Here is a 25,686-nt window from a genome sequence, read left to right as displayed (position 1 = left end):
AGAAAAAAAGGGTAACAGGGTTTGCGGCGCGCTGTTGATGGGAAGGAGAGAAGGGGAGGTAGATGTGGGGGGAAGAAGAGAAAGAAAGGATTCGTGTGTGAAGGAGGGGAAGATCATGTGACAGCTCTCCCCATTATTTACTGTCACCAACATCAACTTCTACGGGCTTTGTAGAACGAACTCTGGATGATTCCAGAAGAAAACGAAATTTGCGAGCCTTTGAAGATATTCTTTTCCTTTCTTGCAGTTCGGTTTGTCTGTTTTTCCTTTGAACGTGTTTTCTTACGATCTGCATAATGGAAATCCTTTGAGTGATCAACTGCTTTGCTTTGTCGCGTCCTTTTCAGCCAAACGACAACTAGCTTTGATCCAAAAATTGAAAGTCTACACCCAAAGGAGCCTCTTGACAGGCCCATCTGGTTTAAACAAACTGGCCCATCATGGCACCCGTCGAAGATTTGGTGGATGTCGCCACTGCATGTGCTAGGCGCGAGCCGGTCAATGTAGTCGGTGTCGTGGTCGACCAGATGAGCGCCATGTCTACCAGAGGGGGTTCATTCTGCATCACATTCGAGATAAAGGATGAGCATTTTGATGATCGCGCCTGGGAGAATAGTTTGAAAGTCAGGTACTTCGCCGACAATGAGAGTCATCTACCGCATGTACTTCTTAACGATGTAGTTTTGTTCCGCAACATTCGGGTAAGGTTTCCGTATAGTGATGGAATTTGGGAGTTCATGCTAGCAAGACACTGACTGGTGATGTCTAGATCACCAATTACCAAAATAGGCCACATGGAGTTGTTGGTCAAAATCAAAAAGTTTCCTGGGCAATCTTTCGACCAGAGATTGATGCCAGCAAAGACCCCGCTATCACCACCGGACCAAATGAGTTTTCTCCGACTTCAACGGAGAAGAAAAAGGCATTGGAACTACTGGACAAGGCTGCGCCTTTCCTACAGCTTCCCCTGGCCCGGTCTAGTCGACGAAGTGATCTTCCAGCCCCATCTTCCACAGTGATTGAGGCTTCCATCTCTTCCAAGAAATCGCAGTTCACGAACGTGACTTTGATAAAGGATTTGCAGCCTGATCGTTTCTGTCGGGTAGTCGGGCAGGTGGTTAAAGATCATCACTACGAGGGCGACAAGAGTACTATTTGGATCACCGATTACACAGAACAGGGCGACCTCCCTGATCACGAAAAAGACGGGGAAGACACCGGTAGTCATGGAGATCCCTACGGCCATTTGTCCAACAAGAAGCAGTGGCCTGGCCCATGGGGGAGGTTTACATTGCAGGTCACGCTTTGGGACCCACATGCCACTTTCGCAAGGAAAAATGTTAAAATAGGTGACATTGTTCTCTTGACCTATGTTCGACCCAAGTTCAGCAGCTATGGCGGACTCGAAGCTGCCGTTCACGAAGATAAAAGGTTTCAGAGAAATATTCATATCCAAACCGTTTCACCCGATTATGATAAGGACGCGCAAGAGCTCATGAAGCGTCGAAAGGAGTACTGGAAGATTCATGGCACAAAGAAAGAGGAGACCAGGCCCGCGAAAAAACAGAGGAAATTCCAAGAGAAGGCCAAAGAACAGCGTAAAGAAGAGGGTCAAACTGCACTGCCGGTGAAAGCAGCAGCAACAGCCCCAAAGACACAACAGAACCCTAATGTCAAGCCCCGTGAATATGGAGTTACAGAAACCTCAGTGGATTCCCTCCTGTCTGCTGAAACCCATATCATTTCACTCCCGGGTGGTGTCAGCTACAAGGTCCCCTTTCAAAATGTCTGCTACGCTCTTGTTGTCCGGGTCGTCGACTTCTATCCCCCAAAATTGGAAGACTTTGCGGTGCAAGTTCAATCAACATCTATTGTCGACCGAGACAGCGAACATATGGCCTGGGATTGGCGTTTCTGCCTTCTAGTCGAGGGTGTTGAACCTCTTATGAGCAAAAATCAACAGCGAGAACGAGTAAAGATATTCGTCTCTGGCGCAGAAGCTGAACATTTGCTATGTCTCGATGCCACCAAGTAAGTCTACAGACCCGGCTAAATTATGTCATTGTTAATCACCGAGATTTCTAACGTGAAAATATACAGTCTCCATCTAGATAGCGACCGATTAGATGAGCTCCGGGAGAAGCTTGCAATTCTCTGGGGTGATCTCGAGGAGAAAAAAAGGGGGGAGCCAAAGGATATTAAGGGTAAGCCATGGGCGCCGGTCAAGTGTTCAAACTTGCCTTTCAAGTGTTGTATCAAAGAGTACGGAGTTCCCTGTCGCCATTCGGAAGACACGGACGCCATGGCTATTGATGAGCAACTTTGTGTACAAAAGGACTGTTTCGGATGGGAGCGACGATTTTCCCTTTACGCGACGACGATTCATGACCAATCTAAATGATGCAAGAACTTCCTGGTGAATAATACTTATCTACATATGTCCTGATGTACACTATTACTACGAAAGCAGACTGCATGATAGCAGGTGATAATTCAAATATTCCGGAATTCTTTAATTCTGTTAAAGTATACAGTCCATACTCATAGTCCATACTAATACAAATTCTTATAGAAAGCAGTGCGTGCTAAGTCATTCGGACGATTTGGTCCAAACCCTGATATCCCTCCATTTGCCATGGGAAGATAATAACGGTAAAAAATTCAACGACCCTTGAAGTCCCGTTCGCCTCGCAACCCGACAACTCCGAAAGAGAATCTCCAAATCTACCATGAGTTCCCTGGCAATCTCTTAAAGACACCGATTTGAAAGCCCCCAACCCAAATGGCCCTAATTTAAGAAGAAAAAGAAGAAAAGCATAAAAAATCCCCGGATACAATAAACCAAAATTGCGAAACCTTTTGCCCGCCGAAATTGACAAAAACAAATCCGTGTATGCCCGGTCACGCTGAAAATTGGTTAAAAATGTACCCTTCGAAACGATAAATAAGACAAATAACGATAACGATGGTGGTGATGATCCGAAAAGAGAATATCAACTCAGTTAGAAAGATGGACTTAGATTTTAGTCACTTTGACGATATTGGTGTCTATTCCGTGGGCCACAGGCTCAAAGCGACAGGTATCGCCTCGGAAGCAGGTCTTTTTGCCTGGTTCACTCTGTGGGCAACGGTGACCATAAATGCATTCGGGATCATCACACTCCAGTCCGAAGCGGCAAGGAGTCATGCGTGCAATAGCAGACAAGATATGAAGCTCTTGTTTGGTAAGTTTGCGATCATGATCATGATAGCAGTTCTCCTCGTTAGGGCATTCCCCGAGAAGGAAATAATAATTGCACAACTTGAGCTTCTTCAATCTGTTCAAGTCATCCCGAGGGATGCTCTTGAAATCAAGACGATCCACACGCTGACCGTATTTATTTCGCTCAACTGATCTAACCGGTGTCGATCCAGAGGTTTTGGAGCGAACCACTTGGAAGTCTGGCGATTCATTTGACTTAACAACCGGTGGCGTTGAAATGGAGAGAGGAGCACCCAGACCGGAGGCACTTGTATTGGTGGAAGTGCGGGACAGGGGTGGAGGATTCGACAGTTGCTGGGATGGAGATGGGGTAAGCAAGCTCCTCGAAGGCAAGCTAGTCTTCCAAGGCGCAACATAAATGGGTGCTATTTTGGATGAACGAAAGATTTCTGGGAATTTGGCGATCCTAAATGATCCATTCACCGCATCCAGTTCCTTGTCAAATGTAATACCCTCCACGAGCGAAACACGGCCAGTCAGATCTCCGTCACTCAATGTATCTTGTAGGAAAGTAGCGTATTCGGGATTCGAGGCGCATCCTACAAAAACCTGGTGGCAATGGCAATTGTAAAGGAATACTTGGAACGTCTCTGCAAGGGAGGAAAAACGACAGGTGTTAGCTCGTGGAGGACTCCACTGTATAACGATTTGATGTCTGACAAACCTTGAATCTTTTCATTGGCCTTGTTCTTGGCTGATCCAATATCGACAATCTCCGAATATGACATTGTTTCATTGAATCCACGAATAAAATCATGAACCGTGGCAGGATCGGAGATGGTGCCACTCCGCACACACGTCTCCACAAATCCCTTCACATTGAGATAAAGCTTGACAATTATCTTGGGCGTCGTAATACTGGAGAGATTGTTCACCAGATATGTGTGCATGCCTGTGCAAAAATGTTTCGCGGCCGAGCGGCCACCTTCTTCGCCTAATTGCAAGAATTCATCCTTGAAAATTATTCCTTCTCCGTCCAAGAGCACGACGACAAACGGTTCTCGGTCCTGTAGAGAATAACCTCATGTATCAGTTCCATGGCCTTGTAAACCAGGGTTTATTCAGTGTCGCCCACCATAATAGTCTTGATCTGAGATATCTGCTGCATGAGTTCCATCTCATGCAACTGAATATCCCGGTTGAAGCGAGTTTCGCGTTCATGGTCCAATTTCTCGCGCTGAAAGGAATTCTCAAGGTCGGTTACTCGTTGTAGGAGGTCCTGTTTAGAAGCGCATCCGATTAGCTTTTTGGTCTGAAGCAGCACACAAGAAGGGATCAAAGGTGAAGCCAAGCTAACCTCAATGAGCTGGTTCTTCTGCTGGTCCACAGCACCTATCTGGTGATAGCGGTCCAGATACGGGGTAGAATCCATAGTGGAAAAAAATTATGAGGTTGTGTTGAAAAGAGGTGTAGAAATCGAGGTTGAAAGATCGAAGGAAGTTAGTTCTTCACATGAAGTTAAAAGAGTAAGAAGTTTTGGTGCGCGTTGATCGCGACGTCTCCCTTTTTCTCTGAAGGAAGAAGCGAGTCAGGCAATCGAGTCGATGATGATCCCACACCAGTAGATCAGATGAAAAATCTGATATATAGATTAATATAATTTTATCTGAAATTTAATCTTGTCGTATTCTCACTTTTGATCTTGATCTTGATCGTCTTAAAATCAATTTAATTTTTTTACTAAAAAAAAATCGGAAATTCCAACAAACGCGCTGGCTGACTCAGCTTCCCCGGTGTCCAAGTGGACCTTCACTCTTTCCTTAACTGCAACGTGTGATCACCCCTACTCGACTTCCTTCTCTTCTCTATATCACTCTTTCCCTCCCTCCCCCCCCCCCCTCCCCGCAAGATGACTCGCTTTGGTTTCCTCTCTCTGGCTTTGCTCTCACTCCAGGCCTTTGTTGGCACCGGCTTCGCTGCTGTAAGTTTTGACTCTTTTCGAATGAAACTTTAAAGAGTGCGTGTCGAAAATACAAGCAAACCTTCAATTAATTAACCATTGTGGACTTATAGGATGCTGAGAAGGCCGCGGAAGAGACCAAGTCTTACGCTGTTTCTGCCGAGGCTTCTTTCCCTGCCTCTGAGATCTTCGGCATCAAGCTCGTCAATGGTCACCCGACCCAGGCGATCATTGCTATCACCAACGATGAGCCCAACCCAGTCACCGTGAACTTCCTTGGTGGTGGCTTGTGGACCCAAGAGGAGGAAAGCAAGGCTGTCCGTAACCTGACAGCGACGCGTTATGGCGTCGAGATCCCCGCCAACTCCAAGGAGAGCGTTAGCTACAGCTTCGCCACCGAGATGCACCCCCAGGATCTTCGCCTGCAAATCGCTGCCATCATGGCTGATAGCGAGGGCAAGTTCTTCTCCGTTCAGGCCTTCGATGGCTCTGTGAGCGTGGTGGAGCCCGAGACTAGCATCTTCGACCCTCAAATGTAATTCCCTCTCCCGATTTCCAGATTCCCATACCGTGGTTATCATGACCAATTGGCTGACTTTGCATCTTTCCAGCATCTTCCTCTACTTGTTCCTCCTGGCCTCCTTCGTTGGTGTTGTTTACTTCTTCTACACTGTCTGGGTCGCTCCCTACTTCCCCCAGAAGCGCAAGAGCGGCAAGCCCACCGAGAAGCGCCCCTCTGCTAAGCGTGCCGATAGCGATGCTGTTGAGCAGAGCCCCAACCCTGCCGTCTCATCTGCTACTACCTACAACGCTGATTGGATCCCCACCCACCACATCAACCCTCCCAACGCCCGGAAGGTTAAGGGTGCCGGCAAGACCAAGGTTCGGGCTTAAATTTCAATGTACGATAGGGTCCTCTGCTCCGGTTATAGAAGCAAGGATTTGAGATGAGGGGAGGTGGAGAAGCATAGGGCTTCTGTCTTGAGACTTCTGGTATAATGGAGGAAGCGATACGCACAAGCGTTAAGTGCTGAAAATGCATGCCAACGCATCGGTTCGCCCTTCCTATTCTATGCTAGAAGCAATGTACAATGTTTTTAAGAAGTTGGAAATGCCATACCTTCTCCCTGGGCAGCCACTTTGGAGGCTCCTGGGAGACAGTAAGCTTGAATACAAATTTGAAATCCGCTTCCTGTCCCAAGACGTGATGTCTGCACAGGTCCGCGCCTTCATCGGTTTTAAAGTCTCTTCCATTCCTCAAACTCTTGTTCTAGATGCTTCTTCAACTCCACAAACTTATTCCCAAACCCCTTCCCGCAGCGCCAGCATACGAAATCACGCTTTAGATAACCTTCCCGTGTAGGATGTCTTCGTTCATCATCTGGCGCCAGAGGGAAATCCCCAATCGGCACCAAGAAAGGCGTCGCAAAGCTGTTGTAGTGCTTCCGATGCTTAAGCCGCTCGCTATACCTATCTACCGCAATAACATGCACATGTAGGTGGTTCATCGACGGGACCGCGTGGACACCACATATAATCTCTTTCTCCCAGTCTCGCCCTGCCGGCAATTCGTCTGGTGGTGGCTCCAAACTCAGCGCTTCTTGCCTAGCTTGCTCTTGTGCAGAGCACTTCCCGTACTTACGTCGTAACTCTGCAGCGGCATGAGAGCGTAGCTTATAGACCTGTGCCTTTACCTTGGCGAGGAACTCGGCGTCTTCGAAGGCGTCGAATGGATGGAGATGGGTTTTTGTTTGGTCGCGAGGGAGGAGAAGGAGATGCAGCGAGGACTTGGGGAACATATCATGGATTGCGACGAAATTCGAATCGTGAGATATCACTACACTTGACGGATAGCTCTCGGGGTTTGCGATATAAGCGCCCAGTCCGTCGCGCGCTGAAAAAGATTTGGGATTTCTCAAAGAGGATGTATGAGGCTTAGATAGTTTTTCCGGAGAAGGTTTTCGCTGCTTGGGTCGGGAGGAAAGGAGTTCTGTGACTTTGTTAAGTGTTAGCTTTGTAGTTCTGAATAGTATCGCGTGTATGATGATCTCACAGGCATCTCTCTTCTCCGAACCACCAGGTTTGATCTCTTCTGGTGAGAGTTCGCTGTCTCCTTGATTTCCAGACATCTTTGGAGCGTATATAGCGACAAAACCTGGACAGGACAAGAGCAGCCTTGGAAGTCGCAGGTGAAGAAGCAGAAGTCGATCATTACTTCCAAAGCTCCCCGCAAGCTGCTCAAAGCGGTCTAGTGCGGGACAACCCGCCCGATTAAATTGTGGATTTCAGACTTCAAACGCCGCACATCTGGGCAGACAATGGGTCCCAAAAAGAAAGCAGGGAACCCAGGAGGTCCGAAGCCTGGTACGAAACAAGCCAAAGCTGCGGCTGAAATCAAAGACAAGAAACCTACGCCAGCAGTACCCGAAGAGCCAAAGAAACCAAGTGTGAAGGAGGTGATTGGCGGCGCATCATGGACGGGCAAGTTACCAGTGAATATGCTCTCAGAGCATTGCCAGAAGCAAAAGTGGGAGAAACCAGAGTACAGCATGGTAAATATTATGAATCTTCCTAAGTGGCCCTTCAAGATTGAACAGAATGATTTCATTCAGATGCTGACTACAATTGCGATCAACAGATTCGTACCTCCGGTGGCCATGTATCCTCCGTGACGCTGAAGCGACTCGATAACAAAACCCATGAAACTATAGTCCTTCCTCCGTTCAAATTACCTCCATCGCATAAAGAGCTGGCGGCACAACCAACTGTTCTAGAGGCTCGCCATTTTGCCGCCGCGTGGACCCTTTTCCGGGTTTGCAATATGCGCAACATTCATATGATGATGCCACCGACATATCGAAAGCTCTGGAAAGAGGATTTTGCCGAAATAAAAGCAGCGGAGACTCGCGAGGGTAAAGGCTGGCTGTATGAGGCGGATCCATTCTTAGCCAAACAAGAACGAGAAAGCGCGGCTGCGGACTTGGAAAAGAAGAGGGCTGAGCGTGCGAGACTACAGGCTAAGGAGAAGGTTTCTTCAACAGATCTTGGTCTTGGAGGTGGTGATACCAAAAGTAAACGCATTTGGTCGCAGGCACCCAAAGTGGACATGGGCGCTCGTATTCGACGTGATATCGAAAATCTCTTGCGCCAGCATACTGTTTGGAATCCTTATGCGGTGAAAATCCCTGAAAATGAGAGAAGAGCAATTATTGAGGAGTTCTCAAAATTGGGGTTTCGACGGAGCCATGTGGAGGAATCTGTGGCCGAATGCAAAGATCGCGAAGAAGTCTTGGAATGGCTCTTGATCTATGTGCCCGAGGATGATTTGCCTCGGTGGAGTTTGCCTGAGAGATACTCTGCTGGCGTCACTCTTGCTGCTGGAGATCTTGCACGAGAGGGCAAGATCAAGCGACTTGCCTCTATCGGTTATCCCGCAGATCTGTGCACTCAGGTACTAGACAGCAAAGCTGGTGACGAATTGGCAGCCGCGGAGTATTTACAAACTACCCTGGCTCATGGCTCTGAACCCATATCTGATTCGATTCTTGAGGGAGATCCAGAGGCATGGGCAGAGGAGCAAAGTACGCTTGAGGCCATTTTTGGAGAGCGTTACAACCGCATTTCACCCAAGGTTTGCGAAATCAAGAGCGAGGCGCCTGAGATGCCAGATGGCACCATGTTCCGTTTCCAGGAACCCGCCTCGAACTACCCATCCACGACACCAATCATCTCAATTCTGGGCAATGGCTTTCCGGCTTATATTCGGCTTAGTGCCATCCGTCGAGCCGTGCAGCATGCTGAAGAACACTTCTTTGGGGAGTCCATGATTTTCAACATCATGGATTGGCTAGAGGTGAATCTGCCTAATATCGTGGAGAATCCAGGCAAACTTCGTGAGATCTCCTCAGTGACTGCTTCTCCTGCTGCAAACACCCATGAGATTCCAGTGCGCTCCTCTCGGAAACAGCGCCGGGGTATTGACTGGAAGGCTTATACGCCTGTCGGCATGGCGATTCGAGAAGCCTGGGAAATCAAACAGGATACTACGGCACAGATCGATATGTGCCACAAAAGACAATCACTTCCTGCTTGGAACACCCAAGACGCTATTATTGATGCTGTGAATTCGCATCAGGTCACGATCATCTCTGGTGAAACTGGTAGTGGTAAAAGTACACAGTCTGTTCAGTTCGTACTAGATGATATGATCAAGCGAGGCTTGGGAGGTGCTGCAAACATCATCTGTACCCAACCTCGTCGTATATCTGCTTTGGGTCTTGCTGATCGTGTCAGCGATGAGCGTTGCTCTACAGTCGGTGATGAAGTTGGATATATCATCCGTGGAGAGTCCAAAGCAAAACAGGGTAGTACCAGAATCACTTTTGTGACAACTGGTGTTTTACTTCGTCGGATTCAATCCGGAGGTGATGCAGATGGAAATGTTGCTAGTTCGTTAGCGGACGTCTCACATGTGGTGGTTGATGAGGTCCACGAGCGAAGTTTAGATACCGACTTCCTTTTAGCGTTGTTACGAGATGTACTGCGAATTCGGAAAGATTTGAAGGTCATCCTAATGAGTGCTACGCTCGACGCGGATATTTTTATGAACTACTTTGGTGGACGGGGATCCGTGGGCTTTGTGAATATTCCCGGACGAACTTTCCCTGTTGATGACTACTACTTGGACGATGTCATTCGGGAAACTGGATTCGCTCCAGAGCTGAATGAAATGGAAGATGACTTTGAAGACTCCCCGCGAGGCGAAGAATCATTGGGTAAGGCCTTGCGCAGCATTGGAATGGGAATCAACTATGAATTGATCGCATCTACCGTTCGATACATCGATGCTCAATTGGGAGATCGCCCAGGAGGCATTTTGATTTTCCTACCAGGAACGATGGAGATTGAAAGATGCTTGACAGCCATCAGGAGGATTCCACATGCGCATGCTCTGCCTTTGCATGCGTCTTTGCTTCCAGCTGATCAGCGCCGTGTGTTCCAAAGTCCACCCAGGGGCAAGCGAAAGATTATCGCAGCTACGAACGTAGCCGAAACATCAATCACCATCGAGGATGTAGTCGCCGTGATTGATACCGGTCGAGTCAAAGAGACTAGCTACGACCCCAAGGACAACATGGTTCGCCTCTCAGAAGTCTGGGCGTCACAAGCAGCCTGCAAACAGCGCCGTGGTCGAGCTGGTCGTGTACGCGCAGGTACATGCTACAAGCTATACACCCGTCAAGCCGAATCAAAGATGGCCCAAAGACCCGATCCAGAAATCCGCCGTGTGCCTCTCGAACAGCTCTGTCTATCTGTGAAGTCTATGAAGGGCATCGACGACGTCGCCAATTTCCTAGCCAACACAATCACTCCACCAGAAAGCATCGCCGTCGAAGGCGCACTCAGCTTCTTACACAGAGTCGGAGCCCTAGACCATTCCCGCCTTACCGCGCTGGGCCGTTACCTCTCCATGATCCCCGCCGATCTCCGTTGCGCCAAGCTCATGATTTACGGGTCGATCTTCGGTTGTATGGAGCCCTGTCTCACAATTGCCGCCATCCTAACAGTGAAAAGTCCATTCGTGTCTCTCCGTGACAAACGCGACGAAGTAGACGCTGCGAAGGCCTCCTTCTCCCGCCCCGGCGATGGTGACCTTCTCACTGACCTCTCTGCCTACCAGGAGTGGTCTGAGCGAGCCCGCTCCCAAGGCTACAGGCAAACACAATCATATTGCAGCGCCAACTTCCTGTCTCATCAAACTCTCCGCGATATCTCGTCCAACCGCGCCCAGTTCGTCACATCGCTCAAAGATGCCAGTCTTTTACCAGTTGGATATACCGACGGCTCGGGTGCTTGGAACCGCAACGCCTCAAACCGGAATCTCATCCGTGCGCTCGTCGCAGGTGCCTTCCAACCGCAAGTTGCGCAAATTTCGTTTCCTGATAAGAAGTTCGCTAGCTCGGTTACTGGTACTGTGGAGGTCGATCCGGATGCCCGGACAATCAAGTACTTTAACCAGGAAAACGGTCGAGTCTTCATCCATCCCAGCTCTATGCTCTTTTCTGCGCAAGGCTATCCTAGTTCGGTGGCGTATCTAAGCTATTTCACAAAAATGGCAACGAGCAAAGTGTTCGTCCGTGATTTAACTCGTAAGTTCAGCCCTCAATCCCTTCTATCTTATGTATTCTCTGGACCTTTGTGTTGGATTCTGTTGCTCATATATTCACTTCTAGCGTTCAATGCCTATTCGCTCCTTCTGTTCTGTGGATCGATTACACTCGATACAATGGGCCGTGGGCTCGTCGTAGACGGCTGGCTCCGGCTACGTGGGTGGGCAAGAATCGGTGTGCTTGTTTCACGACTCCGAACGATGCTGGATGAGGCGTTAGCTGCTCGGATTGATAACCCAGCTTTGGAGTCAGATGGAGGAGCTGGGGATCGGGTGATCGAGGCTGTGAAAAGGTTGATCGAGTTCAACGGACTGGATCAGTGATAGATTTTTTCTAGATTTATATGATGGTTTATGACAACTAGAGTGTATATTGCAAAAAACGAATTGACGCAGATTTATCTCATCTATGACAGCCTCGCACATGGTTAAACAAAGTTTTAGCAACGAACAACCAACACTAAGGACGAACAACGGCGAACCGGCTGCCAACAGCAACATTCCCCGCTCCCTCTGGGAAGCCGGTGATATTAACTTCTTTCTTAAAGATCAAACAATGGGTTGATCCTCCGTAATGAAACATTCCTATCTCATCTCCCTTCTTCACATGTTGCCCTTCTTGGACTGTGACCTCACATGACGACACTTCTACCATTCCAACAGCAATAAATGCCATCAAGCCAATGGCAGGATTGTCCGCATTGATCAATGTCACTGATCTCGTTGACATGGCTGAATTGTATGCTGGAAAGTTGACCAATCGTCCATTGCCGTCGTCGATGGCTCCCGGTGTAGAAAAATAAGTGCCCTGAATTGTGTAGGTCTTGACAATCGTGCCAGAGACTGGAGCATGCCATCGATGATAGTTAAATGCACTCAGTAGACCCTGGTAAATCGTGCCGCCAACAAATTCACCGGAATAGTTGGTGCCTAGCATCTGATCCAGTGAATATGTTCGACCCTTCATCCAGAAAGTGTCTTGTGCCTTTACATCTCTCGCCAATTGAGTTGGCTCGGCTTCGCAAGCCCCAACGATAATATTATCATCGTCCCCTCCTGCAATTGGTCTCATGCCGTCTCTGAATTTACGAGTGAAAAAATCGTCCCAAGACCGGAATCCGTGATACGGAACGTTCGGGTCGCAATCAAATATCTCATGAAATTGATACGTAGATCCATTTGTGTTTCCTGAAGCAGCCAGAGCCGTCAGAGATGAATTACTGAACCAGCCCTTTGATGGATCATCCAATGTAGCAGCAGATTCTGGTGTTTGTAAAAATTCACCCCATGCATCAAGCACCTTTTGGAAGATCGCGTTGACCTCCGGGTCGAGGAATGCAGCGAATCCACTCGGTGTGGCCATGTAGTCTCGAAGAAGAGCAGCCATTGGTAAACCAATCTGGTGACCTTTGCTATGAAAGGGAGGTGGACGGCTGATAATGCGGTTGAAAATCTGGAGCATGTGTTGATAATCCTGGATTTTGGCTTTATTTCCGGATTTTGTCGAGTGGCCTTGGTGAAACATAGATTGGAAGAGCAGTCCAATGCGATCGTTGGTTTCGATCAGATTGCCAAATTCCTGCAGTGTAGGATGTAGCTCTTGAGGCTTTTCCGATGCCTCTGTAATAATGTCCCATACCCACGCGACAGGGTCTCCATCATGAACGGATTGTTTGATTTCAAGTCTTCGCCATAGCTTAAGTTAGTATACAGCAATATTTACTCGACTCATATCGAATTGGACCTACCTTCCAAGTAGTTTTTTGTGGCTTATATGGTCCTAAAAGACAGTCAGTTTTCAAGAGTCGTGCTAACTTGAGAAAAAAGAATTCTAACGTTTGAATAAAGAGCGTAGGCCGACACAGCGATTGATAGCGCCCCAAGCGCAATTATGGTGCCATCGTTGGCCCTATTCCACAAGTTCAACATCTTGAATCCCGGCAATGGAGAAGATGGCGCAGGATTGCAGGTGAGCCCTGGAGTGCGCCCCGATATAAATTCTCTAGAGCCTAGTCAAAGTAACTTCTGGAGCAAATCCAGGCGATCACTAATTCTGTAGAAAGAGGACTATGGAATTCCTCACGCCGCACTAAAGAATCTCCCCTCTGCATATTGATCAGTATCCACACTTGAGCTCAGCTGTGTCTGTGGCGAGCTTTGCAGTACTAGTGCATTCCAGCTACATACATATGATGTATTCAGCTCCACTGATCAATACTTGCATACTAAATTATGGTATAGAACTTGTTCTACAAGTATTTTCGTATTTTAATTTTTTTCATTACGACTATTCATGCAAGGTGGATACCGGTTCATGCGGGAAAGTGGATACCAACACGCCACATGAAGGCTGGAAGGGACGGGTCCCGGGATACACGGGCTGTAAGTGCCACGTACGATCGATCTAGACGATCTACAAAAGCCGCTTGTCGCATGAATTTGTAGAATGTCGATCGATCTGTGTAGCTGTACCGATCAAATGGCACGGAAGCGAGAAATATCCACTCGCAGAAAGTCGGTGACAGAATTTGCAAGTAAAGCCGGGGATCGGCGCACGAACGGAGAATTGGAAAGCTACCCCGATCTGCCTTTACAGGGTAAAATTGTGGCCCACTCTGATATACTCAATCCTTAGATTTTCAAAGAATACACGTATACAGTACAAAAAATTGCAGGCACCGCCCAGGTAGCTTTAGAGTAATTTGAAATAATAACCAGCATACATCTTGTCCAGCTAAGACTCTTCCATTTAACGCCTTCCAAGGCAAATTGACATTTCATGGACAGACATTCGTAGATCTGCTCAACACCTCATTTGCGTGAAACACATCAAGATTCAGCCAGAAAGAAGGATCTTTTTCAACCTGTTCCATAGTCGGGCCCTCGCGACCAACGATCCACTCCGTAGCTTGCTGCAAGTTCTTGCCCAAGTAAAGATTTGTGGGCTCTCCACTAGCTTCACCGGGAGTCCCAACCTCTCCGTTCTGGAGATCCGAACAAGTATTTTGTGGGAAGAGGGTTCCACGGCGATCTTGCAAAGACTTCAAGGTCTCCTCTAGTTGTTCTATACGCTTGGTTGCCTGGGTCATCTTTCGCGAAGACTCTTCCCACATTGCACGTGCCACGACGAGCTGGGTTCTTGCCATCTTCTCTTCACGCTCCAACTCCCCATAATCAACATACGGCTCTTCCATTTTTGCGACGGACAGATTATAGTCATGCGAGAGAGGACTAGGCATCGTGGTTGGCTAAATTTTAAGCTATCATTCTAGTCAGACTAGTGCACGGCATGATGGGACTTTTAATAAACATGAACGGAGGAGTTGAAGTTATAAATATTAGTACCGAGTTTCACTCACCAATGTCGATTGAATGGGGCAGATCAAAGAGCACACAGTGGGGACACGCAATAGAAACCTTTGGAATTCAAGTTGGAGTTGATGGACGGACCAAGAGAAAGAGCTTCGGCTATATGTTCAATTGAAGAACAAAAAATATCGAGCCTCTCTACCTACCCCTCTTTGGCTTGCATCGAGCGTAGTATCCGCTTCTGCACATTGAAATAGTTGTTATTAATACAAGCATAAACAGTGATATATCATAAATACAAGGTTTTATTTTCCAACTCTTAACTAATATACAGCAGACACAGTTAGGCTCAATTCCGGATACTACGCTCAATGCAGGCCAATTCTGAACTGGCCTGAGTCTGGCCAAGAACTCGATAGGTCGATTCAGCCGTAAAGAAGTGGGGATTCAGCCGCAGGGAATCTTGGAAGTGGGTTTTAAGGTTGTTACCGATACTGTACAAACCTTGAAACATGCGGATAAAAGCTCCACTTGGCATTTCTATGTAATTGTTCTCTCGTGTTTTATTTTATTTTACCGCTATGGGCCGCTCGGCCTCGACGGAAATTTATGAGAAGACACTAATGTACTGAAGATTTTCACCTGTATTGAAGCAGGAGCTTCAAAAATCCATTTATTACGAAAAGCCACTAGTACTAGTGAACAGGAGAGACATACATATATAGAGGGGAGATCAGAAATACTAGTACCTTTTGCTTCTTGATCGGTCAGTTGTTCAGCTCCACTCGTTCGAATTCTCTTGCGGACCACGCGTATACTACGTTGAGCGCTCAAAGGTAAACAAATATCCTCTAATCTCTTCTCTTGTTAGAACATTGCTTAGAAACAAAAGCTTACGAAGGACATTAGTTATAGAATACTATTAGTCAACACCATGACTGCAACCAACCCACTGAATGTTTTCAAAGGATCAGATTCTTTAGCACAGTACTTTGAGCCTGACAATGCTCCTCCAGTTCCCTTGGTTGAGTTGCCCGAAAGCCTTAATCCACTGCGGGCAGATGGAGTCAGGATCTATGCGAAGATGCTCACGGCACTGCCAGCACAGAATGTGAAATCTTTGCCAGGTACGGCAGGCACCTCTACTACATCAATATCGCAACCCATGAGCTAACATACTGGAAGCACTAAACATGCTTTACACTGCGGGTGACAACATACATGATCAGCAAATTGTAGAAGCAAGCTCTGGCTCAACTATTCTGTCCCTTGGAATGCTCGCAAGAGGACTTTGGGGCCATGAAAACACAGCTGCTTATGTGACCAACAAGTCGCGTAGATCGCAGCTGGACATGCTACGATTTTTTGGGATAAAATGGTGAGTTAATGGTATCATAATACTGGACAAAAATGATATGGTCTGACAACGTGAATCTAGCATCCTGTACGGCGGCATTTCTCAGCAGAACCCAATGGATCCCAGGGGTATTGTGCAAAGGCTACAGCGTCTGGAAGCTGAGTCTTCAGATGTATACAATTGTAAGCAATATCACAGCGAAAAGGTATGTAGAAACGAGGCCAGCATGCTCCTCCTTTGCTCCCATATATTCACAACTAATCATATCTTGGAAAGAACTGGGAATCGCACGTTCGATGGACAGGCCCCCAAATATGGAAACAACTGCCCGAGATTACCCTCTTCTGCTCGACTGTTGGTACTGCTGGCTGCATAGTTGGGGTGGGTAAATATCTCAAGCCACTGAAGCCATCTGTCAAAGTCCTCGGGTGAGTCTCAATCATGAAGTGATTATATTGTGAGCAACAATAGTGAGCTGACACTACTTGCCTCAGTGTATATAATGTGCAGGGTGATCATACTCCGGGTCCTCGGGCCCGTACTGGATTTGAGCACAATCCTTTTCCGTGGCAGGGAGTCATCGATGATTACCAAGAAGTGAAGTCTGCCGACGCGTATCGGGCGTCGATGGCTCTTTCACGTCATGGAATCATCGCCGGCCCCTCGTCTGGACAGGCACTACATGGCCTTATAGCTCATCTTGAAGAAATGAAGGCCGCTGGTCGACTGAACGAACTTGTTGATGCGGAGACAAAAGAGATTCATTGCGCTTTTGTTTGCGCCGATCTCCCCTACCAGTACATCGACGGATACCACGCGAAGCTGGACGAAAGTGAGTTTCCGACAGTTTCAGATGAGGTAAGTTGGTCTTCCCGTGCATATGGTCTCGCATTATCTGATACACCTTTTTTACTAGCATCTTCTGGATGTGGATCAAGACTACTATGACAAGGCTTGGTTCCTCATCCCAGAGCACGCCATGGAATTTTTCTCCAAACATAACGTCACCAGTCCATTGTTTTGTCCCAGTGCACCTACCAAGGATTCCTTGTGTCGAGAATGTCACTGCGGCTCACACGTTGCAAATGGAGATAGTAGTAACAGCGATGGGTTAACCTTGATTGATTTCCGTCCAAAGGCAGCGTTTGACCAAGGTCATGTCAAAGGCTCGAAAAGCCTGCCCTTGTCGGAGACGATCGACGATTTCTTCGGCGATTCTTACGCTGTCGAAAAGCGGTGGCTGGAATTGTCCGATTTACTGAAACGGGAACCATGGTTATTGGAAAAGAGCTCTGGGCCTGTGCTGATAGTATGTACCGAAGGAGATACAGGGCGCATGGCAGCCTCGATGTTACGGGCCCGGGGACGGGAGGCTTTCAGTCTCGAAGGTGGATTCGAAGCAATTACTGCTTATGAACGGGGCGAACGACGAGTTTACTTTAGATAGGAAGGGACAACGCTGAACAATCAATGTACATGGCTGAGCTCGTGAGTATTTGGATGTCAAAATACAATTTCTGATTTCGCAATATTAGCCCACGGAAATACGATGTACCTTTAAATTGTTACCCAGGCTGCGCATGCGCGGAAAAGTGTAAAAAACAAACCCCCCCCCCCCCCCCCGCGTAGTTGCTACTCCCTCTAGCCTGTATCGGGCGTACGTACTAGCTGCACGGTGGCGATGTGGGTTTCCAGATCGACATTTCAAATCTTGGAAGCCCGTCGGCGGGGCGCACCACCTGAAGGTCTATTTGTAAATTAGCGCCGGAAAGGAGCCGTGAAGGTAAGCTCCGTGAATAAGGGTCTGTCTAAAAACATGGGAAAATGATTGGTTCTACTTTGAAGTCGTATCATACCAATACCCGATGTGTAAGTTACCTATACGTAGCAACTGGAACTTGAAATTTACTGTAAGAGAATGCTAGAGAGAACAGTCTTCTTCCAACTCTGAAGATAAAATTTGATAGTACCGAATCTCTTTCTTTGTAGGTCTTATAATGATCTATTGGACTATTTATGTTTCCCGCATCTCGCTTTGAATAACATGAATACTAGATATACATATGAAAATCAATTGGGCAGAGTGAGTCTTCTCGCCCACATATACTCGTAATCAGGCATAGCAGCCTGCACCCACTGGACAAGCTTTGCCCCTTCAGCTTCACCGAATTCTTTTTTCCATTTGACAGCTTCTTTTGCGAGCGAAAGACCCGCCGCAAGTTTGTCCTGTCTAATCCCATCGGATGCATGGAGCGTGTCCTTCATCCTGAGGAACTCCGGGTCCATGGCGTCCATCTTGTCGCTGCTCAACGGCTTCCAGCTGAACTTCGCTTTCGTAGAATCGAGGCCAACAGCATTACAATATTCGATCACAACTTCGGGTTTGGTCATAATATCATCTGCGTCTAACACGATTGGCCCCTTGTTCGTACCATGCTCGCGGCACAACGATTTCTGTTTGTCGTACCAGTCGTACATCATCCTAGACCAGCGGATAGTCATGTTGAATTTCAAATAACTGTTTCCACTCTCTTTGAAAGTTTCTGCAGATCCGTACCAGGAGTCTCGCATAGCCCGATAATGAGATGGAAAGGAAGCAATGGGGTTTCGAATGAGGAATGTCGGTGATACTTGTCGCAGGAATTCATTCGGGAGGATTGTTGGATTCTCGATTGGCATAGGGATCTCATCCTTGTCGTGAGAATCGTGGATCCATTCCGACTGTATCGCGGGATCGATGAGCCATGGAGCATGCTCTTTCACGAATAATGATTTGCCCATCGCATTGGCAAATTTCAAGTGACCGTCTAATTCTTCAAAGCAGTCTTTGAAGCATTGACTCAAGAGCCGTGAGTAGTCCTGCTCCCAGAGGGCCAATGGCCTGTCAAACATGCCCAACTCATGTCTCAATTTCAATGGTGGGTGAAAGTAATAACCTTCCTTGGTCTGAGCCGCAACGTCTGGTTGTTCAGAAAGGTTCAGGATTTTCAGTAGAAGGTTTGATCCAGTGCGAGGGTATGTAATCAGATAAATCGCATCTGGGCACGTATTTGTTTGTCGCATCTTCGTAGACGGAAGTCGAAAATCGTGGACAAGGTTATGTTTCAGTACAAGAAGAATTGAATCACGGGGATGATTTCAGTTGCCAAAATATATGAGATCACTCGAGCACAAGGTGCATTGCGACGGCCTTTATCCGTTTATCAAATGATTCTCAATGGAAACAACACAAATTTCTCAGGGTATTTACCCTCTGTAATGCATTTTCAGCGTCATTTTTTCCATCATCTTTGCCAAAAACGTAAATTACGAATCTCGATCGGCAATAATTTCAGCATATACCAACTTCATCAATCTGATTGCGCCTTTGGTATTTCCATGTACAGTACACGCACACCGTACAAGACCTTACAGCCAGCCACTGCAAACGGAATCTGCAATCCCACTTGCATATCGTCCTAGGTAAGTACGTATACATAAATCGGCACCTATGAGAATCATACACTCAACTCTTCGGTGATAATGTACCATATAGATCGAAATTTCCAATTTTAGATACATCGACAGCAGTATATGCATACCTGTACGACATTAAACTTTTATTCCCTGATCTTCGTGAACCTATGTAAGGATCCTGTGAGTTACATACTGTACCGTACGGACTCGGAGTACGTACCTTTACCTAGATTCTTCTTCCCGGGTTTATTCGGTAGTACCCACAAAAGATTTTGAAGCTAAACATGTGTTGGCGATCGGCAGGCCGAACTTGTGTAATCTTGGGTTCTTATTGTCTCCACACACCCGTGGATCAAATCTTGAGACTAACCGTGCACGCGCCCCCTTTGCGCACCGCCCAAAGGGGGCGTACACGGTTATTGATAAATTGCAGATCCAATGTGTAACCTGCTCATTCGCAAGTGTCTCCACATAAAATCTTGAGACTAGTGGTATTCTAGCTGTACATTTACAATTTTTCATGATATTGGTATCTTGAAAATCCAATGTGTTGCTCATTCGCAAGGGTCTCCACATAAAATCTCGAGACAAGTGGTATGTTGCAATTTGTCATGGTAACCCCGATTTTTTTGGAATTTTTTTTTTTTTGGATTTGTTAAGCCTGTTCCTAACAAGTAAACCCTTGCCTGGGAGTAGACTGACAGTCTCCACCCTTCCCTTCTTCAAACTACGGATGTGCATCATGATTCATGAAATCTGAATAGCTTGAACTACCGCCTCCCCCCAACTTGCCTCGCCTGGAGAGATTTTTTTTCATTTTGTCTCTTCTCAGCCAGTGCCTCAAGAAAGACAAAATGGAAGGCAACGAGCGAACGCCGCTTCTCCGAGAGGCGCGAGAAGATCCCATCCAAGAGCCCCGCGAAGAAGAAAATGCGAACTCTAAGAAGTCAACTGGCAGACTTGTCATCTATGGCTCTTTCATGGGTGAGTAGCATTTCCATTTAGTGCACTGTGATATATGTTTAACGATTGTATCTAGGTGTTTTCCTCGCAGCTGCCGATGAATCCCTCCTTCTTTCCACTTGGAGTATGATCGCATCCGAATTCGACGCGCTCTCGTATGGATCATGGCTATTAATGACTTATAACCTTGGATACTGCATGTCCTTGCCTGTGGTGAGCTTCCATCTATAGATGGCGTATGGCGCTTGTTCTCCTCCGCTCACACCTACCACTTTCTACAGTATGGCGTCTTATGTGGTTCGTTTGGCCGCAAAAATGTGCTTCTCGGTGCCTATGCTCTTTTCGCTATAGGATGTATTGTTTGGTACGTTATCTTCAGATCGGCACTTTCAGGCAGTACATTGATGGACAACTCAAAACAGCGGCACGAGTATGACATATACTCAGTTAGTGCTCGGAAGATTCATTGCGGGAGTTAGTGGCGGTGGGATGGTCTCACTTGTCTCAATTCTCATCACCGGTACTACTTCCAAGCCTATCCCCAACCACTCCTGGTACAGCTTCGCTCACAATTCGAATAGATCTCGTCCCCCCTGACGATGTACCCGTCCTTCGAGGCTACGCTAACGTTATAAATGCCACTGCCCGAAGCCTTGGTGCCCCGCTGGGAGGTATTCTTATCGATTCCATTGGATGGCGATGGTCATTCCACGGTCAACTACCTTTAATCGCTTTTTGCATCCTAATAACTATACGCGGCATCCCATCCGACTCCAATACAAGCAACAATAAGGGTGAACCGGAAGGAGAGACTCCTCGCCCTAGTTTCTCCGGTTTTGATTTCAGTGGCCTCATCAGCTTTTTTGCTGCCATAATCCTTTTCTTCGCAACGCTACAAGAGTTAGAGTCTGCAACTTACCAGTCCTGGCGTCTGGCGACTCTAATCTCTACCTGTATCATTGCGACTTTAACTTTTATCTTTATCGAGACATATTGGGCAAAAAGACCATTGATCAAAGTATCCCTATTTCGAACATCAACAGGTGCATACCTCGCGAATCAACTGCTGCTGTTATCTAGTCACTCAGTCGTGAGTTGGCCTCTTTCCAGAATCGACCCCCCCACCCCCCCTGTAATGTCACAACTGACACACGTCCATTTTAGATGCTCAGCAACTTTGTGCCGTACATCATCAGACTTCAGAATACCACGAGCCTTTTCGCTACGTCCGCGTTCATTGTAGGGGCAACCGGGGTTTCTGTTGGGTCCATCATTTCAGGTTCTGTCGTTAAAAGGCAAGTGGTTCCAATACTAACGAGAAAGACTTTCTAATTTCTAATTTACTTTTTATATTAGGACAAGGCGATATAAACCTATAACGGTCATTGCGGTCTGCGGTCTAGCGGCCACCTTCCTTATCATGCTTCTTCGCTGGCGAGTTAGCTTTGAACGATGGGAGCTTGTCTACTTGTTCCCCAGTGGTATTTGCCTCGGAATTCTCTTCGTGACGCAATTCACAGGCATGACTCAAACCGCCCCGAAGGAAGAACTAGCAGTGTGCATCACCACATACTATTTCTTCCAACAACTTGGTACCATTATCGGACCTGCAACGAGCGTAGTTATCGTTCAACACAGTTTCCAGAAACAGCTCGAAAAAGCCTTGAAGGGACTTCCGGCAGAAAAGGTTTGAATTGGTCCCTTGACCCCCTTGGCCTTATGATACATTCTTGCTAAGATGGTTCATTCTATAGTTAATTTCCAAGATCGTCAACGATGAAAGATTTGCTTGGAGCTTGAGCCCTGATATTCTGGCTATTGTCCAACGGACTTATAGGAATGCTTTCCAGTTCGCACCATGTGAGTAAATTGCTAGAAAGTGTATACACATGGATGGGATGCTAACCATATAGTGATCTCGATTGCGTGCGCTTTGGCCATGCTCCCTAGTGCCGCATGGTTGAAAGAGAAAGCGCTCGAATAGGATCAGATCAAGGATGTGTATGATGATGAAGAGAGAGAGAGAGAGACAGAGGGAGCTATAAATATGGAGGAAGGCGACCAGATGAACAGGCACCTCCATCTACTATCGACCCGAGGTCTCAATGTTGGTTCGATTCATACTATTGTTTTGGTGGGTTTGCATACTACCGACAGCCCTTCAAGAAACTTTTGAACCCGCTGAGAACTGCAAACATCCACTAGAGATATACATACTATCCAGTCGGACCACGCCCATTGCCACTCAATACATGTATAATATTATATACCGAGGTCTACGTCGATGTAATAACAGGCCAGCTGCAATTCATACGTGAACAAGTTAAATCTTCCAGTGTAGAAGTTTGTCATGGCAACCATATGCAAGTTGGTGTATATGTGGCAAGCATTGGCTCAAGATGAAACATCGTGATTTTCGCCATACCGAGACAGAAACGGCAATTGTTCTTATCCGAGTCTTTCATGCGAGTACATGGTTGCCGTAGCTACTAACGCCGCTGCCAAGATGTCAAACATATTGCCCTAACATTACAAACAACCTTGGAAACTTGGAAACTTGGAGAATTACAATAGAGATAAGCCAAAGCTATGCTGAAACCTAATTGATTCATTCTAACATATCTCCATGTGCAATAGCTCATAGCAATAAATGCATAGGAAACCGTAAAAAAGGACAGTATGGGGCTCAGCGTATGTTAAAAGCGTAAACTCAAGTAGAAACTAGAGAAGTAAAGGATTGTGATTAGTGCGGTGGTGAGAAAAGACCATGCTGCACGGATAATAGGACGAAGAAGATGCAAGATTCTCATGAGCAGAAGAGGTATGTATCGTGAGAAAGAAAATAATGGATCGAAAAAAGAGATTATGTGATGCCGAGAGAAACAGACCAACGCCTTCCGACCCATCGAACTCCCACCGCGTCCGGAAAAATGGCGTCAAGTCATCTCGGGATCGTGAGTTAGAAAAAGGGAAAAAAAGAAAAAAAAGAAAAAAAGGAACCGCCGCGAGGGTTAAAAAAACGCCAGCCAATACCCATCCATATTCACTCCGAAAATGAGATTCCCAGGAAGCACGATAACACAATGAGAAGAGCGATAACGAAGGTGGGGTATTTGTGGTTGAAGTAGTAGGCAATGTTGAAGCACTTTCAACTTGCATGTAGTTAAAATAAAACGAAAAATCTCAGTAGTTGGCCGTGCCATCTAGGCGTGCAGGATTGCGGAGGGAGGTAGGCGGTTCAAGAGCAAACTCGTTGCGAACCTCGGCTTCCACGAATAGTGAGGCACGCTTGAAGCGACGGTCGAGGTATTTCTCGTAGATAGCCTGATGGTGGCTTTGGGGGCTCTCGCAGCACTCGAGCATGGTGGTCATGACAGGAAGCAGCTGCTCGTAGGTGTATCCAGCATAGTATGCGTGGGCAGGAGTCTATCAATAATATTAGCAAAGGTTGGAAGACGCAATAAGCAACTAAATAGAGAACGGGATGGATACATACCCAGAATCCTTTGGCCAGCATCAAGCGGGCCAAGCAATGGGCTCCAGCGGCGGAAAAGCTAGGAGGCGTGCAGACAAAGCGCTCATCCATGATAGTGATCTCAATGAAGTACTTGGCTACTGTGCGGGTCTCGAGGTCGTAGTCATCAGCCTTACTGATGCGGCGCAGAAAGCTCATCGGGCCGGGCCATCCAAGCTCAAAGTCAAGGATAGTAAGCATGAAGCGTTCAGCCTTCAGGATTTCATCAACAGTGTAACCTCCATCGACCATGTAGACAATCTCCCGCACGGCGGGAGCATTAATTTCCTCATACTTGGCAGCGATGAAAAGTGCAGTGGCGCCAACCAGTTGAAGCTTGCCAAGGGAAACGATCTTGTGGGAGAGGAAGCGATCGATGTAGTTAACGCAGATATACAAGGTCTCAGGAAGCAAATTAAAACGGTGGTGCACTTGCACTAGCCAGTCCATGAGAACAGAACGCATAGACCATTGAATCTCGGCCTGGTTGGTCATGTAGTCAGCAACGGGAAGCATTTCGGCTTCCTTATTGCGCATGTGGAGAAAGATTTCGGAGCTATATTCTGCGACCATGGTAGAGTCGTAGAAGTCTTCGATTATATCTTCCTCGGTGCGCGTATCTTCGACAATGTGCTTAGCTTGTAGGATCTGGCGTTTGGTGGCTGCCGAGAATTGTGGATAAATTATGGTAGTGGTGCCACCTGTGGTATTATCTGTTCGGGAGAGAGAAGGGGCAGTTTGGCTATCTTCTTCTTCCCAGTACTCCTCGGGTTCAGAGGCGATTGGGGCGAGTTGCTTGGCTGAGGCAGCAGCCGCGGGCGCCTTGGACTCGTCGATACCATCAGAAAGCGTGGCATCCGACTCTAGTGAGGTTTTCGCGAGTTTTTCATAATTGGTATCTGCCTGCTCCGAGACAATAGCATTTGATTTCTCGTCTGGGATCGTTTTGATACCCTTTGCTACAGGCTGTTCCTCGATGGTTGATTCACTTCCGCGAGTAGAACGAACGGGCGCGGCTTCCCTATATGGTTCCTTTTCGGTGACGGGTTCCAGATGATTGTCACGGAAGATTGGATTGCTTCGCTTGGCAGACTTAACTGCTTGCGCTTTGCCGGCAGGATTTACGGGCTTTGTGGTGACATTGTTTAAGGCACCTTTGACGCCAGACACTGACATTGGGCGCTGAGCAGGCTGTGAGAGAGCTGGCTTCTCGGATACCTGCAAGGTCGGCTTGCTATTGAGAGCCGAATCGTCGCGACTGGCACGAGAAAGCTCCTTGGTATTGCTCACATCACCGAATGCCCGTCGATTTCCATTCTTCGCGCTTTGGGTCACGTTCAATGCTGACATAGATTTGTTACGCTGATGGATGGTTTTATTATTGTGAATGGCAGGTGGAGCGTTTTCGTCTCCGCGGACGCGGATACGCTGAGGCTATGGATCCATTGTGTCAGTTTGGTTGCGATGAATGAGCAGTGAGTGGTGGAACATCAGATAGGTCGAGTCGGGGCCCTTGATACCCATACCAACAACTCAAGGCTCCAACGGACTCGCAGTGAAGAATAAACAAGAGAAAAGAAGAGCTGAATACATACCTTCGCATCCATGATGATCGCTTCCCAAGAAATTGTTGTCGGGTTGGCGCGTAATTGTCGGGTGGGAGCGTGGAAAGAGGAATTGTTTACGTTTTGCTCTGTTGAGGATGAGAAAGGCTGCTGCAAGGCCAGTAGTGCATGATTGGCTATGCCAAGCAAAA

The 25,686-nt window shown here is 47.2% G+C and overlaps 11 protein-coding genes across 11 annotated transcripts; 5 read left to right on the top strand and 6 right to left on the bottom strand.

Moving 5' to 3' along the window:
- Nucleotides 1-440: 440 nt before the first annotated feature.
- Nucleotides 441-2,401, top strand: N7478_004491 (uncharacterized protein; the record flags this gene model as incomplete). Its single annotated transcript, XM_056920705.1, has 3 exons — nucleotides 441-701; nucleotides 770-2,031; nucleotides 2,101-2,401. 3 exons carry the CDS (start codon nucleotides 441-443, stop codon nucleotides 2,399-2,401), a joined length of 1,824 nt encoding a protein of 607 aa, XP_056778742.1.
- A 615-nt stretch (nucleotides 2,402-3,016) lies between these two features.
- Nucleotides 3,017-4,634, bottom strand: N7478_004490 (CCCH zinc finger protein; the record flags this gene model as incomplete). Its single annotated transcript, XM_056920704.1, has 4 exons — nucleotides 3,017-3,801; nucleotides 3,927-4,269; nucleotides 4,338-4,481; nucleotides 4,560-4,634. The coding sequence occupies 4 exons, from the start codon at nucleotides 4,632-4,634 to the stop codon at nucleotides 3,017-3,019; spliced, it is 1,347 nt and encodes a 448-aa protein (XP_056778741.1).
- Nucleotides 4,635-5,111: 477 nt separating this feature from the next.
- On the top strand, nucleotides 5,112-6,056 carry N7478_004489 (putative translocon-associated protein, alpha subunit; the record flags this gene model as incomplete). Its single annotated transcript, XM_056920703.1, has 3 exons — nucleotides 5,112-5,183; nucleotides 5,276-5,697; nucleotides 5,774-6,056. The coding sequence occupies 3 exons, from the start codon at nucleotides 5,112-5,114 to the stop codon at nucleotides 6,054-6,056; spliced, it is 777 nt and encodes a 258-aa protein (XP_056778740.1).
- A 344-nt stretch (nucleotides 6,057-6,400) lies between these two features.
- N7478_004488 (DNA 5'-adenosine monophosphate hydrolase) lies at nucleotides 6,401-7,291 on the bottom strand (the record flags this gene model as incomplete). Its single annotated transcript, XM_056920702.1, has 2 exons — nucleotides 6,401-7,158; nucleotides 7,216-7,291. 2 exons carry the CDS (start codon nucleotides 7,289-7,291, stop codon nucleotides 6,401-6,403), a joined length of 834 nt encoding a protein of 277 aa, XP_056778739.1.
- A 189-nt stretch (nucleotides 7,292-7,480) lies between these two features.
- Nucleotides 7,481-11,655, top strand: N7478_004487 (RNA helicase; the record flags this gene model as incomplete). Its single annotated transcript, XM_056920701.1, has 3 exons — nucleotides 7,481-7,714; nucleotides 7,801-11,311; nucleotides 11,396-11,655. The coding sequence occupies 3 exons, from the start codon at nucleotides 7,481-7,483 to the stop codon at nucleotides 11,653-11,655; spliced, it is 4,005 nt and encodes a 1,334-aa protein (XP_056778738.1).
- Nucleotides 11,656-11,791: 136 nt separating this feature from the next.
- Nucleotides 11,792-13,260, bottom strand: N7478_004486 (Phophatidylserine decarboxylase-domain-containing protein; the record flags this gene model as incomplete). Its single annotated transcript, XM_056920700.1, has 3 exons — nucleotides 11,792-13,016; nucleotides 13,080-13,111; nucleotides 13,168-13,260. The coding sequence occupies 3 exons, from the start codon at nucleotides 13,258-13,260 to the stop codon at nucleotides 11,792-11,794; spliced, it is 1,350 nt and encodes a 449-aa protein (XP_056778737.1).
- Nucleotides 13,261-14,108: 848 nt separating this feature from the next.
- On the bottom strand, nucleotides 14,109-14,525 carry N7478_004485 (uncharacterized protein; the record flags this gene model as incomplete). Its single annotated transcript, XM_056920699.1, has 1 exon — nucleotides 14,109-14,525. The coding sequence occupies one exon, from the start codon at nucleotides 14,523-14,525 to the stop codon at nucleotides 14,109-14,111; it is 417 nt and encodes a 138-aa protein (XP_056778736.1).
- A 1,049-nt stretch (nucleotides 14,526-15,574) lies between these two features.
- Nucleotides 15,575-17,444, top strand: N7478_004484 (uncharacterized protein; the record flags this gene model as incomplete). Its single annotated transcript, XM_056920698.1, has 6 exons — nucleotides 15,575-15,767; nucleotides 15,826-16,018; nucleotides 16,079-16,202; nucleotides 16,274-16,425; nucleotides 16,492-16,855; nucleotides 16,914-17,444. The coding sequence occupies 6 exons, from the start codon at nucleotides 15,575-15,577 to the stop codon at nucleotides 17,442-17,444; spliced, it is 1,557 nt and encodes a 518-aa protein (XP_056778735.1).
- A 623-nt stretch (nucleotides 17,445-18,067) lies between these two features.
- N7478_004483 (uncharacterized protein) lies at nucleotides 18,068-19,060 on the bottom strand (the record flags this gene model as incomplete). Its single annotated transcript, XM_056920697.1, has 1 exon — nucleotides 18,068-19,060. One exon carries the CDS (start codon nucleotides 19,058-19,060, stop codon nucleotides 18,068-18,070), a length of 993 nt encoding a protein of 330 aa, XP_056778734.1.
- A 1,247-nt stretch (nucleotides 19,061-20,307) lies between these two features.
- N7478_004482 (major facilitator superfamily domain-containing protein) lies at nucleotides 20,308-22,400 on the top strand (the record flags this gene model as incomplete). The annotated part of the gene is made up of 9 exons (XM_056920696.1): nucleotides 20,308-20,437; nucleotides 20,493-20,629; nucleotides 20,698-20,780; nucleotides 20,839-20,936; nucleotides 20,998-21,506; nucleotides 21,581-21,681; nucleotides 21,773-22,103; nucleotides 22,171-22,276; nucleotides 22,330-22,400. 9 exons carry the CDS (start codon nucleotides 20,308-20,310, stop codon nucleotides 22,398-22,400), a joined length of 1,566 nt encoding a protein of 521 aa, XP_056778733.1.
- Nucleotides 22,401-23,599: 1,199 nt separating this feature from the next.
- Nucleotides 23,600-25,537, bottom strand: N7478_004481 (cyclin family protein; the record flags this gene model as incomplete). Its single annotated transcript, XM_056920695.1, has 3 exons — nucleotides 23,600-23,842; nucleotides 23,913-25,364; nucleotides 25,526-25,537. The coding sequence occupies 3 exons, from the start codon at nucleotides 25,535-25,537 to the stop codon at nucleotides 23,600-23,602; spliced, it is 1,707 nt and encodes a 568-aa protein (XP_056778732.1).
- Nucleotides 25,538-25,686: the final 149 nt, after the last annotated feature.

This window comes from Penicillium angulare (genome assembly GCF_028827245.1).
Source record: "Penicillium angulare strain IBT 27051 chromosome Unknown utg000004l_segment0_segment0, whole genome shotgun sequence".
NCBI classification, from domain to species: Eukaryota; Fungi; Ascomycota; class Eurotiomycetes; order Eurotiales; family Aspergillaceae; genus Penicillium; species Penicillium angulare.
The sequence above is the reverse complement of the archived record's forward strand: the minus strand, read 5'-3'. Positions and strand labels throughout refer to the sequence as shown.